Source organism: Cygnus atratus, chromosome 24 (assembly GCF_013377495.2).
Source record: "Cygnus atratus isolate AKBS03 ecotype Queensland, Australia chromosome 24, CAtr_DNAZoo_HiC_assembly, whole genome shotgun sequence".
Lineage (NCBI taxonomy): Eukaryota > Metazoa > Chordata > Aves > Anseriformes > Anatidae > Cygnus > Cygnus atratus.
In genome coordinates, this window is record NC_066385.1 from 5280357 (window position 1) to 5295052 (window position 14696).

The 14696-nt window shown below is 63.9% G+C and overlaps 1 protein-coding gene across 1 annotated transcript; it reads left to right on the plus strand.

The window, feature by feature from the left end:
- TEAD3 (TEA domain transcription factor 3) lies at positions 1-13985 on the plus strand. The gene is given in 15 exon segments (XM_035569194.2): positions 1-103; positions 489-665; positions 667-740; positions 4089-4153; positions 5693-5755; positions 5886-5948; positions 8259-8270; positions 8582-8719; positions 8903-8946; positions 9047-9108; positions 9485-9618; positions 9782-9955; positions 10098-10238; positions 10510-10662; positions 11300-13985. Coding segments are annotated over 14 exon segments (1296 nt in total). The 5' UTR covers positions 1-103; positions 489-606; the 3' UTR covers positions 11414-13985.
- The last annotated feature ends 711 nt before the right edge of the window (positions 13986-14696 follow it).

Sequence of the window (14696 nt, forward strand, 5' to 3'; positions counted from 1 at the left end):
GGCAGGGGTCGGGCTGCCGGAGGGGTCCGGCCGCCTGGTTCCTATTAACGTGGCTCAAAACAGCCGGTGAAGCCCGTGGAATCGTCTGCCCTGCCTTCAGCGGGTGCGACGGAGCGGGGTTTTTAGGGGCTGGAGAGCCCGGGGTGCTGGCACGGGGTGGGGTTTGTAGGGTTGCTGCTGTCCCGTCCCGAGGCGGCACCGTGTGCAGACGGCGCGCCGTCGGGCGCTCCTCCCCAGATTTTATTCGGGGTGCTCGCTCGGTGGCTCGGCCCGCTGGAATTTGGGGTGCTCGTGGTGCAGCCGTGCGCTCGGGGCACGCCGGTTGGCATCGGCGTGCTCGGCACCGGGGTGCGCTCCCAGCTCCCCGGGCGCAAGCAGGGACCGAGCCGGCAGCGGGGCCGTACGTGGGGACCCACGCTGTCACCCGCACCTCCAGCACCGGGAGCAGGGGGGTAGCAGGGTCTAACGGGTGTCCCTCTGTCCCGCAGGTTGTCGCGTGTCCGTGGGGGCTCGGGGTCGGAGCCCAGAGCAGCCAGCACCATAGCGTCCAACAGCTGGAACGCCAGCGGCAGCCCCGGGGAGGGGCGGGAAGATGGCCAGGACGGCATGGACAAGAGTCTGGACAATGATGCCGAGGGGGTGTGGAGTCCGGACATCGAGCAGAGCTCCAGAGGCGCTGGCGATCTACCCCCCCTGCGGCCGGCGGAAAATCATCCTCTCGGATGAGGGCAAGATGTACGGTGAGTAGGGGGGGGGGGGGGACAGGACGGACCCGGCGGCACGGGCGCCGCGCTGGGGTTGGAGCTACAAACCGGGGCTGACGCAAAGCCTCCTGCCCCAAAAACCACGTCTGGGGAGCTCCCCCGACCCCGAAAGCACCTCCCCAAGCTGCTGGAGCAGGGCGGGGCGTGCGGTGGACCCGTGTCCCCTGGCGGTGCCGGGGCCGTCCCCCTCCCTGCGCGCCGGCTCTCCCTCCCGCACCTCCTCCCTCTCCGGCCGTGCCGGACCGACAGGTTTGGTGGAGCCGAAGCCGTCCAGGCAGGGAGCGGGCACGGCTCACCTCCCGCGCCCCTCCGCACGCTCCCCAAACCTTCCCCGACCGCAGCCCGGCGGCGGGGAGCACCCCGAAAGAAGCGTGCTCCGGGGTCACCGGCCCGCCCCGAGCCCCCGCTTCTGGTTTCGGTGCCACGTTTGCGAAATGGGGTCGGGCGGGCGCAGCTGGGATTTTCTGGGGTCCCCCCCAAAACGCCTCTGTCCTGGCGGCAAGGGAGGATGAGGATGATTGTGGGCAGGGGCGCGTGGTGCCACCGAGGAGGAAGGTGCCACGGTGTCCCCATCCCTGCCGAGGTAGGGATTCCTCCTCCTCTTCCCGTGCTGTCACCCCCAGGGCCGGTGACCTCGGTGCCACCTCCGCGGCACCGTGCCTCCACCCCTGACCTCCAACCCCAAGCCACCGGGCGACACCGCCGTCCACCCACCACGGCAGAGAGGGGACAGGCGGATCCGGGGAGGGGGGGGGGGGGGCCGTGTGCCACGCCGCCGTGCCCGGGACACGCCGCAGCCGCCCCCCGTCCCCGCGCCACCCGCCCGTGCCACCCCGTTGCTTTGCCGGGGCCCCCCGGCCGGGGCTGGCGGCCGAGGGGAGCGCAGGGCTTCCCGCGCGGGCGCATTTTTTGGATTTCTCCAGGATAGCTGAAGTGCCGCCGGGAGCCTGGCCCCCGCGCAGCACGCCCCGGGCGCAGGACCGGTTTTTCCAGCCTTTTGGAGACATCTGGCAGCTGCTTAAAGAGGCAGCGGCCCCGCCAGCCTTTCATCCCCCCCCCCCCCCGAGAACCCTCCGCTGCACCCAAACGCCTCCCCACACCCTCCCGGGGCTGCGCAGGGGCTGGGGACCCCCGGGGGGGCCGAGCTGAGCCCTCGTGGGGCACGGCAGGGGGCCCTTCTCTTGCAGGCAACGGGGTGTGGGGGGGTGGAAAGCAGGGTCCGACCCGAATCGGGGCTGGCAAAACCCCAAAACCCCGGGGGAGGCGCCGGGGTTATTTTTGGGGCTGCACGTCCCCTCGCGAAGCGCCCCGGCTGGCAGCGGTATTTCGGGGAGCCCCTTGGCAGCACCCAAAGCGCTTGAGCCGGAGATGGGTGGCTTCACCCTGCGCCCAGCACCCTATATCCAGGCCATCCCAGGGGCCGGTGGGTGCCAGCGTCCCGCGGAGCCGGAGCGAGCGACGCACGCGTGCCCCGGGAAGCAGGTGGGAGCCGCGGGGCCGGGCCGGGCACGCTGCTCGCGCCGCTCGTCGGCCGCCGGCGTGTCCCACTGGGTTATTTTAACAGGGCCGTCCAACTGGTCACGTGGTGGTGTCAGGGGAGAGGAATTCGGGAATGTGGTAATTTGGAGAGGACGTGCCCTCGCCGAGGGAATGGCACAACCCCGGGTGAATCACGGGGGACTGGGACGGCGGCCGTGGGCACCCGGATGGGTGCTGCAGGGTGCAGCCGGCCCCGGGTGTGCCGGGATGCGGGGTGAGGCGGGATGGGTGCGGGGAGAGGTGTGGGAGATGCCCGGTGCTGGGCACGGGGTGCTGGCACAGGGTGCTGCCCCGCTCGGGTGCGTAATCGCAGCCGGGTGTCATTTCCCTTACTTATTTCCAAAGGGCTGAGCATGGGGACGGGACTCGGCAGCGGGGAGACGCCGAGGTGCTCGGGGAAGGCGTACCCGTCCTCCGGCACCGCATCTCCCCGCAGCCAGGGCCGGGCAGCGCCCCACTCCGGGCCGTCACGTCACCCTGGCACCCTTGGGTGCTGACCAGGGCAAGGCAGGGCTGGGCGCGGGGTGCCCGGGGCGGGCGCGGGGCCGCGGCTCCATCCACGCCGAGGTTTCGGCAAGCGAGAGCGAGCTGCGGCAGCAAGCCCAGGTCGTTCGTTAGGAGCTGCTGGCTAATTAAAAGGCGGCCCAAACAGTGATATTCGCGCCGCGGCCGAGGCTGGGTGACAACACGCCAGGGCACCTTGGTGCTTTGGGGCTGCTGCGGGGTGGCACCGGGGCACCCATGGGTGCCGCAAGGGGACAGGACGGATCGAGGGGACACCTCGCCGGCTGCATACGGTGTGCCCACATTGCCAGGGGACCCACGGTGGCCCCGGCCACCACCCCCTGCCCGCTGCGGGCACCCCGAGGCGCAGCCGTCCCCGCAGCACCTGGCCCTGTCGCTCCCCCTGCGCCCCCCCGCCCCCCCCCTCGGAGCGCCCAGTTGCTGCGGGGCTGGGAGGGGACGCCCGGGGTGGGGGTTATTTTTTATTTATTTATTTATTTATTTTTAAAGAGAGGTTTTTTTTTTTTTTTTTTTAAGTCGAAACCCGCTCCAAGGGCATTTCGACAAGTTCCAACCACGACCATCTGGTCCATTAAAATAAATCTGGCGTGCCTGCCCGCCCCCGTGCGCGGGGGGCGAGGCGGCGGGGGGACGGGGACGGGGCTGGGAGAAGAAAGCTCCCAGCTGCTCTGACGTTTGAACGTAGATTGGCCACAGCTGGCCCGTAAAATGTGGCGCAAAAGCACTTCTGCTTCGAATTAAGCCCAGGACGTTAGGAAATACTGGTGGAAAGGCCAGCATGGCTCGCGAGCGCTTGCTGGGGGAAGCGGGGCGCCGGGGGGGGACCCCAGGACCCCCGTGGGAAGGGCTGCGGGAGGGGGGTTGGCTGGCTCCCCCGCCGCAGTTGGGTTTTTGGGGGGTCCGTGGCCACCGGTGTTGGGGGGCACAGCGGTGGGGGGGGTCCCTGGTGGCTGCCACCCCCCGCTGAGCCCCCCAGTCCCTGCCCCCACGGTGCTGCCGGGCCCTGAGGGTAGGGACCAAAAGAGGGGGGTCCCCGTGCTTCGGCTGGGGGCTGGCCACCCCAATGTCCCCTCGGGGCCACCCCAATGTCCCCTGGGGGCCAGACAGCCGTCATGGCAGCGCCATCTCCCGGCAGAGCCTCCCTCGTTAAGGACTGGTGCCATCAGGTCCCCTGGGGCTGTCCCCTTGTCCCCCGCTGTCCCCTTGTCCCCCGCTGTCCCCTGCTGTCCCCCCACGCTGACGGCTGCGCTCCCCCGGCAGGTCGCAACGAACTGATCGCCCGCTACATCAAGCTGCGGACGGGGAAGACACGGACGAGGAAGCAGGTGAGGCCGTGGCTCTGCTTTTCTTTTGGGGTGGGGGATCGGGAGGGGGGTGCCCGGTGAGCCCGGCGGGGTCCGGCTGTGCTGTGCGTCCTGCGCGGCCCTTCCCGGGGGCGCCGTCCTCGCCTCCTCCTCCTCCTGCTCCTCGTGCTGGTTCGGTTTCGTGCTCTCCGTAAGGGAGCTGCAGCTCCATCGCAGCAGCGTGTGCGTCCGTCGGCGTGCGCCACCCACTTCTTTTCCACCTGGATCCAGAGACCGTCCCCCACTTTTGCGTGCCCCTTGTGGCACACCCTGCGGGGACGGCACCCCCAAAATCCCGGGGCTGAGACCATGCTGTCCCCATCGCAGCCAGGGGACAGGCTGTGCCGCGCCGGTCTCGGGCAGCCCCGGGTAATGCAGAGCTCGCTGCCCTGATGTGCCAGCACCCGGGGCTGGCAGCAGGCAGGCAGGGATGCCGGTGGGATGGGGGGACGCCATCGTCCCCCCCCTTTTAGCAGCATGGCACTGCAGCCCTCCAAGCAATGCGTCTGCTCGTAACGCGCCTGGTGGCTCGTCACTGCCCGCCGGGGCCGTGCCATGTGTCCTGGTGGGCTCAGTGGCTTTCCCCGAGGGGACACTGAGGAGCAGGAGATCTCCCACACAAGGGGGAGGGATGGGTTTGGGGTGTTTTGGGGTCACTCGTGCTGGGACCGCCCCATGCCACCGTCCCCATATGGGATGGACATACCTGCACCCCAGGTGCTGCGGGGAAAAACTCCTCCAGGACTGCTGCTGGAAGGAGAGGGACCCGGGTCCAGCCACGGTCGTTACGTTCTCTGTTCTCTTGTTTCACCTGGACCCCCTCCATTGCGGAAAGGATGGAGCACAGGGCGAAATTGATGCTCTGGGCCATGCACACGTGCCCAGGCGCAGAGGACAGTGCATATGGTGGTGGCGTCCCCTCCTGGGCCTTGGGCAGCCTGGTATGAGAGGGAGCGTGCCAAAATGAGCCCTGGTGCCTGGCGGGCACAGAGCTGGGGCAGGGCCGTGCACCCCAGGGGGCGGCTGTCTGCAGCTCAGCCCCTTTGTCTGGATCCCGGACACTCGTAGGGCTCTGGACAAAACAAATTTCTCCTCGCCTTTCCCACCTGGAGCCCTGGGGACCGGCCTCTCCGTGCCACGTCCCCCTCGGGGACACTGAAGCGCCCTACAGGGGCACCCAGCGAGCATCCTCGGGGCTGTCTGCAAGGGAAGCCCCTGCACTCACAGCCGGGGGGGGCTATCTTTTCGGGACCCCCCCCAGCAGACCACAGGCTTCGTTCCGAGCAGCACCGGCGTCATCCAGCACAGCGTCCCGCGGTCCCCCCGATTTTTCCTCCCTCTCTAGCTCGCCCCGCCACAGGAGCATCGGCATCTCCAGGAGCACCCGGGGGCGCCTCGGCAGCCCCACGCCCGCCCCTTTGCCGCGCGTCCCTTTCCCCCTGGGACGGCGGCGGCAGCCATTTCAGGGACATGTCTTCACGCTCTCTGTGTTTTCCTTCCGAACGGCGTGGCGGGCCCTAGGTGTCCAGCCACATACAGGTTCTAGCTCGGAAGAAGGTGCGGGAGTACCAGGTTGGCATCAAGGTACGTTGGCGCCCGTGCCCAGGTGTTCCCGGCGGTGTCTCTCTGAGCATGGGCAGCCCCTCTCCTTCCTCTTCTTTTCCTCTGGTTGACGGCTCTGCTGTTCCCCTCTCCTTCTGCTCTCTCTCTGCAGGTCTCTAGCCACTTGCAGGTTCTTGCCCGGCGGAAATCTCGGGAGATTCAGTCCAAGCTGAAGGTACGCGCCCGCTTCCCCGCCTGGCCGCTGACCACTAACGCTCTCCGCTCTCTGGTGTGCTGCTTTCTCTCCTTTTGATGGCTTTTTTTTTTTCTTCCCCCCTCCCTTCGCTCCTGGAACCCGATGGTTTTGTAGCGGCATCGCTTTGGGGTGCCCCGAGGGATGTGCAGCTGGAAGGGCCGGTCGAGGTGGCCGGAGCCCTTTTCTCTCCCCCAGAGCAGCAAATTTTGGGGGGCAGCCCCCTCTTTTTGCCCAGGCCAGGACCCAGCCGCGTGGAAGGGGAGGATTAAACCCTCCCCGGCGATGCACAAGCGCTGCCCTCCTCCTTTGGGCCAGCCAGGCTTCTCCCAGGAGGAAAAGGACGCAGCCCAGCGCAGCCAGCACAGTAAAGCAAAATTGAAATGGGACCCCCGAAGCTGGGCTGGTCACAAGCGTGGTCCCCCCGGGATCGTGCCAGGGGATGTCCCATGCCAGGGGACCGCAGAAGCAGCGATGCCCTCAGGTCCCTGCAGGCTGCCAGCCTGGGGCTCACGCCGCAGCACGTGCCGAGGTGCGGGCACGCTGCCCCCCCCGGGTGGTCCCGGGACAGCCCCGTGGTTCCAGGGGCCAAGGGAGCTGAGCGAGGAAAAAACTGGATCGCCCGCTCCTCTGGTTGGCTTTTCTTTCCTTCCTTCCTTCTAACTGGAGCCCGACTAACCTTTCCGTAACCGTTTCCACCGTTCTTCGTGGTGGTGGTGGGGAGGGTGGGGATGGCGGGTGGGAGGTGGGGAAGGTTGGCGCGGGCAGGATCGGGGCCGTGCCCCGAGGACGGAGCCCTTCTGGGGTTGGACCCCATCCTGGTATACACGGTGCGAAGTGGGGGACAGCGTGGTCCCCACGTACGACCACCCCCCTTGGGAATGTCCCCTTCGCACAGCCTGGGATGCTCCGGATTTAATCCCTGCACCGTTAAACCGGGGAGCATCTCCCCGCTGCCAGTCCCCGGGCCAGATCCAGGAGGGATTTTCCTCCTTTCACCTTCCAGAAGATTTGGGGGCCTGAAAGCTTTTGGCACCAAGCCCATAGGGTTCGCTCCCGGCACCTCCAGGCAAGGTGCGCTCAGTCCCCAAAGCGCTGCCACCTTTTTGGGACAGATCACCTCTTGCAGGGGGGCTGGCAGCAGGGGACATGTCCCGAGCTTACCCTGGTGTTTTGTCCCCTGAGGGTTCGAGGACCGCCAGGCTGTGCCCTCCGAAAGTGCTGGGCAGGTTGTGGCAGACCCCAGTGCCAGGAGGACCCCCAAACCCTGGCTGTTTGCTGGGAGAAGCCAGGAGGGGGCACCCCAAACTCCTCGGGGCGGCTCCTCGGGGCTCGTTTGTCAAAACCGGTCCCCAAGAGGGGCTGCCGGGGAGATGGGCCAGCAGGGATTAGCAACAGCAGAAGCCTTTGCAATGAATAGTAATAATAGAAAAAAAAGGCTTTTCTTGCTGCACAACACACAGTGAGGGGGTGCAGAAGCAGCGGAGAGGCTCCGGGGGCTGCTCTGGCTGCAGGCAGCCTGTGGGGATAACCAGGGAGCGAGGGCACGAAGCGATGTGGATGGAAAACATCCATACTCAGAGGCAGTTCCTGGGCTGGACAAGCCTCTCGCCCCCCCCCCCCCCCCAGCTGTCACACCGTAGAATTGAAGCTCCCTCCCCTGAGCAGTTTCTATTTTTTAAGGCGCAGCCACGTGCCTGGGGGTTGTGAGCGCGGCCGGCGTGTGCCTGCACGCACAACGCTCACGCCCTGCCAGCGAACGCTATCGATCTCGCATCCGCAGCCCTGCCGGGCCCCAGGTGAAAATAAATCACCCGGTGCGGTGGCTCCGATGGCTCCGTGAGCCGGGCGAGGAGGGGGAGCAAAGGCTGTGTCTGCAGGACCCGCACGCAGCTGGGCGAGCAGCCCCGGGCAGCACCGCGGCGCCTTCAGCTCCTGCTCTCTGGAGCAAAAGGAATTAAAAAAAAAAAAAAAGGGAAAAAAAGGGTTCCTTTAAGGATTTATTATTTTTTTTTGAGGTTTGGGGTGCACAGGCTGTTGGAAAGCCCGCGAAGTTGCAGGTCTGGCTCGCTGTGCGCAGTGGCCGTGCTGAGCCCCCAAAATAACGGGGCTTGGGTACCCCGGTCCTGGCAGGGCCAAGCTGCAGGCATCGGTGTCCCCCTCCAAAAAGTTGGGTCAGGGGGGGTTCTGTCCCCAGCCCAAGCTGCGGTGACAATCTGGGGGGGGCGGTACACGGCTCGGGGGGTGCAAACCCAGGCTCTAACCATTTCTTTTCCTTTCTTTTGTGGACAGGCCATGAACTTGGTAAGTTGAGCTTGTGCTGTTTGCCTTGCCTTTATCGCCCCATTGTTGCCTTGTGCCCCCCCCCCCCCCCTTGCTACACCCTTGGTGCCCCCGGGGGAGTGGGGACAACTTCGGGACCTGGCGGGTCCCGTGCAGGGGAGACACGTGTGAGATACTAGCATTAATTAACGCGGCTGTATTTTTTGGGGGGGGTCGCATTCACCCCTGATCCCTTGCTTTACAAACCCTGCTTGGGGAGGGGGGGGTCCAAGCCTGCCTGGGGCTCTGTGTCACCCCCATCTCCCTTCTGTCCCCCCTCCCCCCCGCACCAGGACCAGGTCTCGAAGGATAAGGCTCTGCAGAGCATGGCTTCCATGTCCTCGGCGCAGATCGTGTCGGCCAGCGTCCTGCAGAACAAGCTCAGCCCCCCCCCTCCTCTTCCTCAGGCCGTCTTCTCTGCTGCCCCCAGGGTGAGGAAGGCTCCGGGGACCCCAGGCTGGGGGGCGCGGGGATGAGACCCCATGTACGGACTGGGGGGGGGGGGGGTTCCACCAGGCTCCTGGGGGCTCTGGGGGCTCGGTGCGGTTTGCAGCAGGGACGTGACGGGGGGGAGCCAGAAGCCGCTGACTGTGTTCCCTCTGCTGTTCCCCCAGTTTTGGAGTGGGCCGATCCCAGGACAGCCTGGACCCTCTCAGGAGTAAGTAGGAGCCCCCACGCCGGGCAGCCCCCCCCCCACCTTGGCAAAAGGGCCGGAGGGACCCGGCCTCGTTACCCTAACGACCTGCTTCGTTTTGCAGCATTAAACCGTTTGCACAACCAGCTTACCCCATCCAGCCACCCATGCCTCCATCACTAGCCAGTAAGTGCCGTCCTCGCGATGCTTCGCACCCCAAAACGGCGCCGGGGCCGCCCTCTCCCAGCTTTTCGTCCTCTCCCTGGTGTCACCCCCCACCCCCCCAGGGTCCCCATCCCAGCCCCCTAGGGGTGAAAACCTGGGGTTTAAACCCAACCAAACCCCCCCCGGTGACGGGGACCCCAGCCACGTCCCCACTTTCCCCATCCTGCGGGGGTGCAAATCAGCATCCCCATGGGGAAATGGCCATCCCAGGAGATTTTGGAGGGTGGGGGGCACTGCGAGGGAAGCAGAACCCCTGCAGCTCAGGGTGGGGGGCTCGCCCCAGCTGACGCTGCCCCCCCCCGCCCCGTGCTCCGGGCCCCCCCCCCCCCCCCCTCAGGTTACGAGCCCTTGGCTCCGCTCCCACCAGCCGCCTCGGCCGTGCCGGTCTGGCAGGACCGCACCATCGCCTCCGCCAAGCTCCGGCTCCTCGAGTACTCCGCCTTCATGGAGGTGCCGCGGGACGCCGAAACGGTAACGGTGCCCCCCCCATGTGCTCCCCCCCCCCCCCCGACCCCCCGCCCCCGGGCCACCCAAAGGGCTCGCTCGGCCGGCTCAGGCCTGGCGGCGCCCATCCTTGGTGGCACCTCGCTTTGGGCTGACCCCCCCCTCTGTTTATTTTTTTGTCCCCCTACAGTACAGCAAACACCTCTTCGTGCACATCGGCCAGACGAACCCCTCGTACAGCGACCCGCTGCTGGAGGCCGTGGACATCCGCCAGATCTACGACAAGTTCCCCGAGAAGAAAGGCGGCCTCAAGGAGCTCTACGAGCGCGGCCCCCAGAACTCCTTCTTCCTCGTCAAGTTTTGGGTACGATCCGGTTTTCAAGTTTGGCTACGGGGCTCTGCCTGCCTTCAGGAGCTGGCGAGCATCCCGAGCAGCTCCCGAAGCCGATGTCCCCGTCCCCAAGGGAGCGCTGGCTCCTGACAGCTCCCTGCTTGCTTCCCCCCAGGCGGATCTGAACAGCACCATCCAGGATGGGCCGGGGACTTTCTACGGTGTGAGCAGCCAGTACAGCAGCGCAGAGAACATGACCATCACGGTCTCCACCAAGGTGTGCTCCTTCGGGAAGCAGGTCGTGGAGAAGGTGGAGGTGAGTTCCCTGCAGGGAAGGGACGGGGTGGGAATGGGGTCCCCGCTGCGGGTCCTGGCTCAGGATGGGGATGGGATGGGTAAACCCCCAAACCGGGTGTACGACACGAGGGTACCAGCCCGGGCTGTGGTTCTTTCATCCCTGGGCCATGAGGACCATCCTGGGCCATCCCTGGGCTATCCCCACGATGTTCCTGTTGGCCACTGCCCGCATCTCCCCAATTTTGGCCCCCGCTGCCCCTCCCCTGCTGACGCCCCGGCTGTCCCCGCAGACGGAGTACGCGCGGCTGGAGAACGGCCGGTTCGTCTACCGCATCCACCGGTCCCCCATGTGCGAGTACATGATCAACTTCATCCACAAACTCAAGCACCTCCCGGAGAAGTACATGATGAACAGCGTCCTGGAGAATTTCACCATCCTGCAGGTACCTGCCCGCATCCCCCTCGTCTGTGCTCGGATCAAACCAGGGGTCCCCGGCCCGGGGCGCTTTGTATTGACCGCACAAATGCAGCAGCTGGGCTTGAAGCCGTGCAATGCCTCCCCTGAATAATGGGTACCAAAATTTCTGTGGTGTAATTCAAGCAGCTGGGCTTGAGCCCGTGCAACCTCCCAAAGAACGGGAGGTAAATTTTTGGTGGTGCAATGAAAGCAGCAGTGCCTGGAGTTGTGCGTCCCCAACCCATCCGAACTACAGGCAGCAAATCTGCACGGTGCAAATCAAGTTGCCTGTGCCCGAGGCTGTGTCTCCCCCCTCCAAACTGCAGGGAGCAAATCCTGATGGTGTAAATGATGTAAAAAGTGGCTGAGACCAAGCCCGCGCACTCACCCTCCTAAATAAGGGGTAGCAAAATTTCGGGTGGTGCAAATAAAGCCGTTGTGCCTGGTTCTGTGCAGCCCCCTGAGGAACAGAGAGCAAATTTGGTGTGAATTTGGTGCAAACGAAGTGGCTGTGGCTGAACCTATGCAATCCCCCCCCTGCACAAAAGCACCCCCCCCTGCATAAAATCACCCCCCACCACCACCACAGCTCTCTCCTGACTGCGCTCTCTGCTTTGCCGCAGGTTGTTACGAACAGGGATACCCAGGAAACCTTGCTCTGCATAGCCTTTGTTTTCGAGGTCTCCACCAGCGAGCACGGCGCCCAGCACCACGTGTACAAGTTGGTGAAGGACTAGGGGTCCTCTGGGACGGCGGGGGCACGAGGGGCGCGGGGAGGGGGATGCCGTGCAGAAACGCCACCCGTGCCCCCCGGCCTCGTGAGAAGTCATTTGAAGAGAGAAGGAGGAGGAGGAGGAAGAAAAACAATAGCCAAAAAAGACTGACTTGCGATCGCAGATGTTTTCTACTTAGGAACAGTTCCTTTTTTTTTTAATAAATAAAAAAAAAAAGAAGAATGAGAAAGGAACCATAGGGAGAAGGGAGCCCGTGTCCGGCGCTGGAAGGGGACAGACCAGCCCTTGGTGGCGCCGATGAAGGTCAGGACCGCGCCGTGCCGCTGCCAGCACCGCGCGGGACGTCGGAGCAGAGGACGACCCCCTGAGCCCAAGCGGGCAGGAGGAGCACGGTGGCTCGGCCAGGACGCGGTGTCACCAGCCCCTCGGCATCGTCCCCAGGGCAGTGGCAGCGGCGTGGCTGCAGCGTGGCAGAGCCCGGCGCTGGGGGTGGCGGCGGGGACGTGGGCACGTCCCTGCAAGGCCAGGGCAGGAGTGCCGAGGTGGGAGCAGGTAGGAGCAGGGCAGGAGAGGGGCTGCGGAGTGGGGGTGCTGCTGCTGCATCCCAGGAACTGGCACCCTTGGGTGCCTTAAAAAGGAGGGACAGGAGAAGCTGTGTCTCGGGTCCCTCACCCCAAGGAGGGTGCTCCTCGTCCGAGCCCGTCCAGCGGCGTTGGAGTGGGAGGGCATCGACGATGCAAAGCAATTTTTTATGGCTCTTTTTTTTTCCTTTTTTTTTTTTTTAATTAAAGTGCTTTTTAATACTTTTTAAAAAGACACCGTGCTTGGAATCGGGATTTGTCCCTCCTGTGCCGCTCCGCGGGGCTGGGGACCTGCTCCCTGCCCGTCCCTGGTGCCGGTGGCTGGAGGAGGTGGCGGAGCCGAGCTCGCTGGGTCAGAGCCATACGGCAAAATTACATGGCTCAGGCAGGCACGGGGAAGGCTCGGGGTCACCACACTCACGTGCGGTCCCTGCAGAGTGCAGCCAGGTTCATGCGTGGCACTGGGAGCCCCGGGCTGTGTTTGCGCTTTCAGGGATTACGCTTGGGGGCTTTGCCAGTGCCAAGCACCCCTGGTGTAGCTTGCCGAGGTGTGACGAGGACGGTGCAGTGGATTTGCCTGATTTACTTTGCATATGTAAATTTCCCGTCTTTTTTTTTTTTTTTTTTTTTTTTTTTGCCTTTTTTTGCCTGTTTTCTGTGTTGACAATTCTGGTGTCGGCTTTTCCCGGCAGCCGCGTCCCGCAGAGAGCAGCCGGGTGTTGGCTCGGGAAGGGAGGAGCGCGCGGTGCAGAGCTGTGAGCAGGCAGAGGTCAGGGCAGAGGGGACAGAGCGGGGACAGAGGGCACGAGGGATGCGGGACTGGGTATTTTTGCGGCATTTTTGGGGCTGCAGCCCCAAAATAACCCAAGGCAGCGTGCCCAGTCCTGCGGCGGCGGCTGCAAGAGCATCCCCAGGAAGGATGCAGAGCGGCAGAGGTGGCGCGGAGCAGGGTGGCAGGGGACAGGGACCCCAAGGGGGTGACAGTTTGGCCCTGGCCCTGGTGCCGGAGGGGGAGCGAAGGCAGCGGGAGGTGCAGAGCCAGGTGCTGCGGGATGGCAGGAAGGATTTGGGATGCGGGAGCAGGGGCTGGGGAGCCAGGTGGGGTGTCGGGGTGCGATGGTGCCGGGCGCGGAGGGGCAGGAACAGCGCAGAGAGCTCAGGAATCGGCCTTGCAGCCACGCGGGGACGGCGCCATGTGTCCCCCGAGGCGCGGGGACTTCGACCTCGCTGCCGGCAGAAGCCACCCCCACGCCTGTGTCCTGGTTGAAGGAAAAAAAAAAAAAAAAAAAAGGGGGGGGGGGGAAATGGGGAAAGCCACAGCCCCCCCCCATCCCAGGGCTGCGCCACCCAGCTGCGTTCTCATATGTAGCATGTTTGTTTGTTTTTTCCTGGTTTTTGTCTGCTTTTTTTTTTCTTCTTCTTCTTTCCTTCCCTTTCTCACCGATCTAAAACTCTGGGAATTAAAGCTCCAAACCTCCCCACCACCACACACACGCCTGCCCTGCCTCTGCCCCCCCACCCCAGGGGACGAAGCTCTTGGTTAACTGGACCGGTTTGTGCCTCCCTCCTTCCCTCCAGCCCCCCCCAGCCCACGCACACGCGGACACCCACGCAGGCCCCCGGCCCCGGGTGGGATTCAGCCACGACCCCAGAGCCACTTTTCTCGCCCCCTTCCCCAAAACCCCTCCGTTCTCCTCCAGTGTATTTATGAATTTCACATGAAGTACTGTTTTATTTTTTTAAAAGACTTTGTAAAGCTTACCAGGGTTACGATCACCATTTTTAGAGCTGTGTCAGTCCACAATGTTAAAAAAAAAAATCCATTTTTTTATGTATTATATTTTTTGTGTATTTTTTTTTTTAATCCAGCTGTGATGGGTTGTATCATATATTTGTTGTGTTTACTGTATCTGTCCAACTTCAGAGAGAGGAGACTGTGGAGCTCCAAGAAAACTACAGTCTGCTGAAAAACCATTAAAATTATTTGTTCATGGGTTGGCTCAAGCGGTTCTGAAGTTCCTGTTTTTTGGGTTTGGGGTGTTTTTTTGGGGGGGTGATTGGTGTTTTTTTCTTTTTTTTTTGTTTTTTGTTTGTTTTTTGGTTTGTTTCTCATTTCTTGTGTTTTGCTCTGGCAGCAGGGGTATGAGGGGTGGGTGGCAGCCCCAGCTCCGGGCTCTGGGGCACATCCTACAGATTTTGGCTGTGGTTTGCAGCGCTGGCCATGGGTTTGCCTGGTTGGACGGGTGCCTGCCGGGTTTGCCATGGGTTTGCCTGGTTGGATGGGTGCCTGCCGGGTTTGCCATGGGTTTGCCTGGTTGGACGGGTGCCTGCCGGGTTTGCCATGGGTTTGCTCGGTTGCTTGGGTGCCTTCTGGGTTTGCCTTCCCCTACAGCCACCACTTCCCTGCCTCACCCCCCCCAGATCGGGGGCAAGGGGAGCCCAAATCCCCCGCTGGGGGTCACAGACCCATATTTTGGGTGGTCGTAGCCTTGCCCATCAGGTGCTGGAGGGCTGAGCCCATGCTCCCAGTACGAACTCCTTACTAAAGCCTTACTAAAGCCTTTCCCGCAGCCCCTTGGCTACGTGCTACACCCAGCCCCACAACGAGGGGGCCCAGGGGGCTGCACTTTAACGCCGACCACGCTCCAGCACTTCCCTTCTTGCACACCAAACCGCCCCGCCCGCCATCATCACCCCCCCCCCAC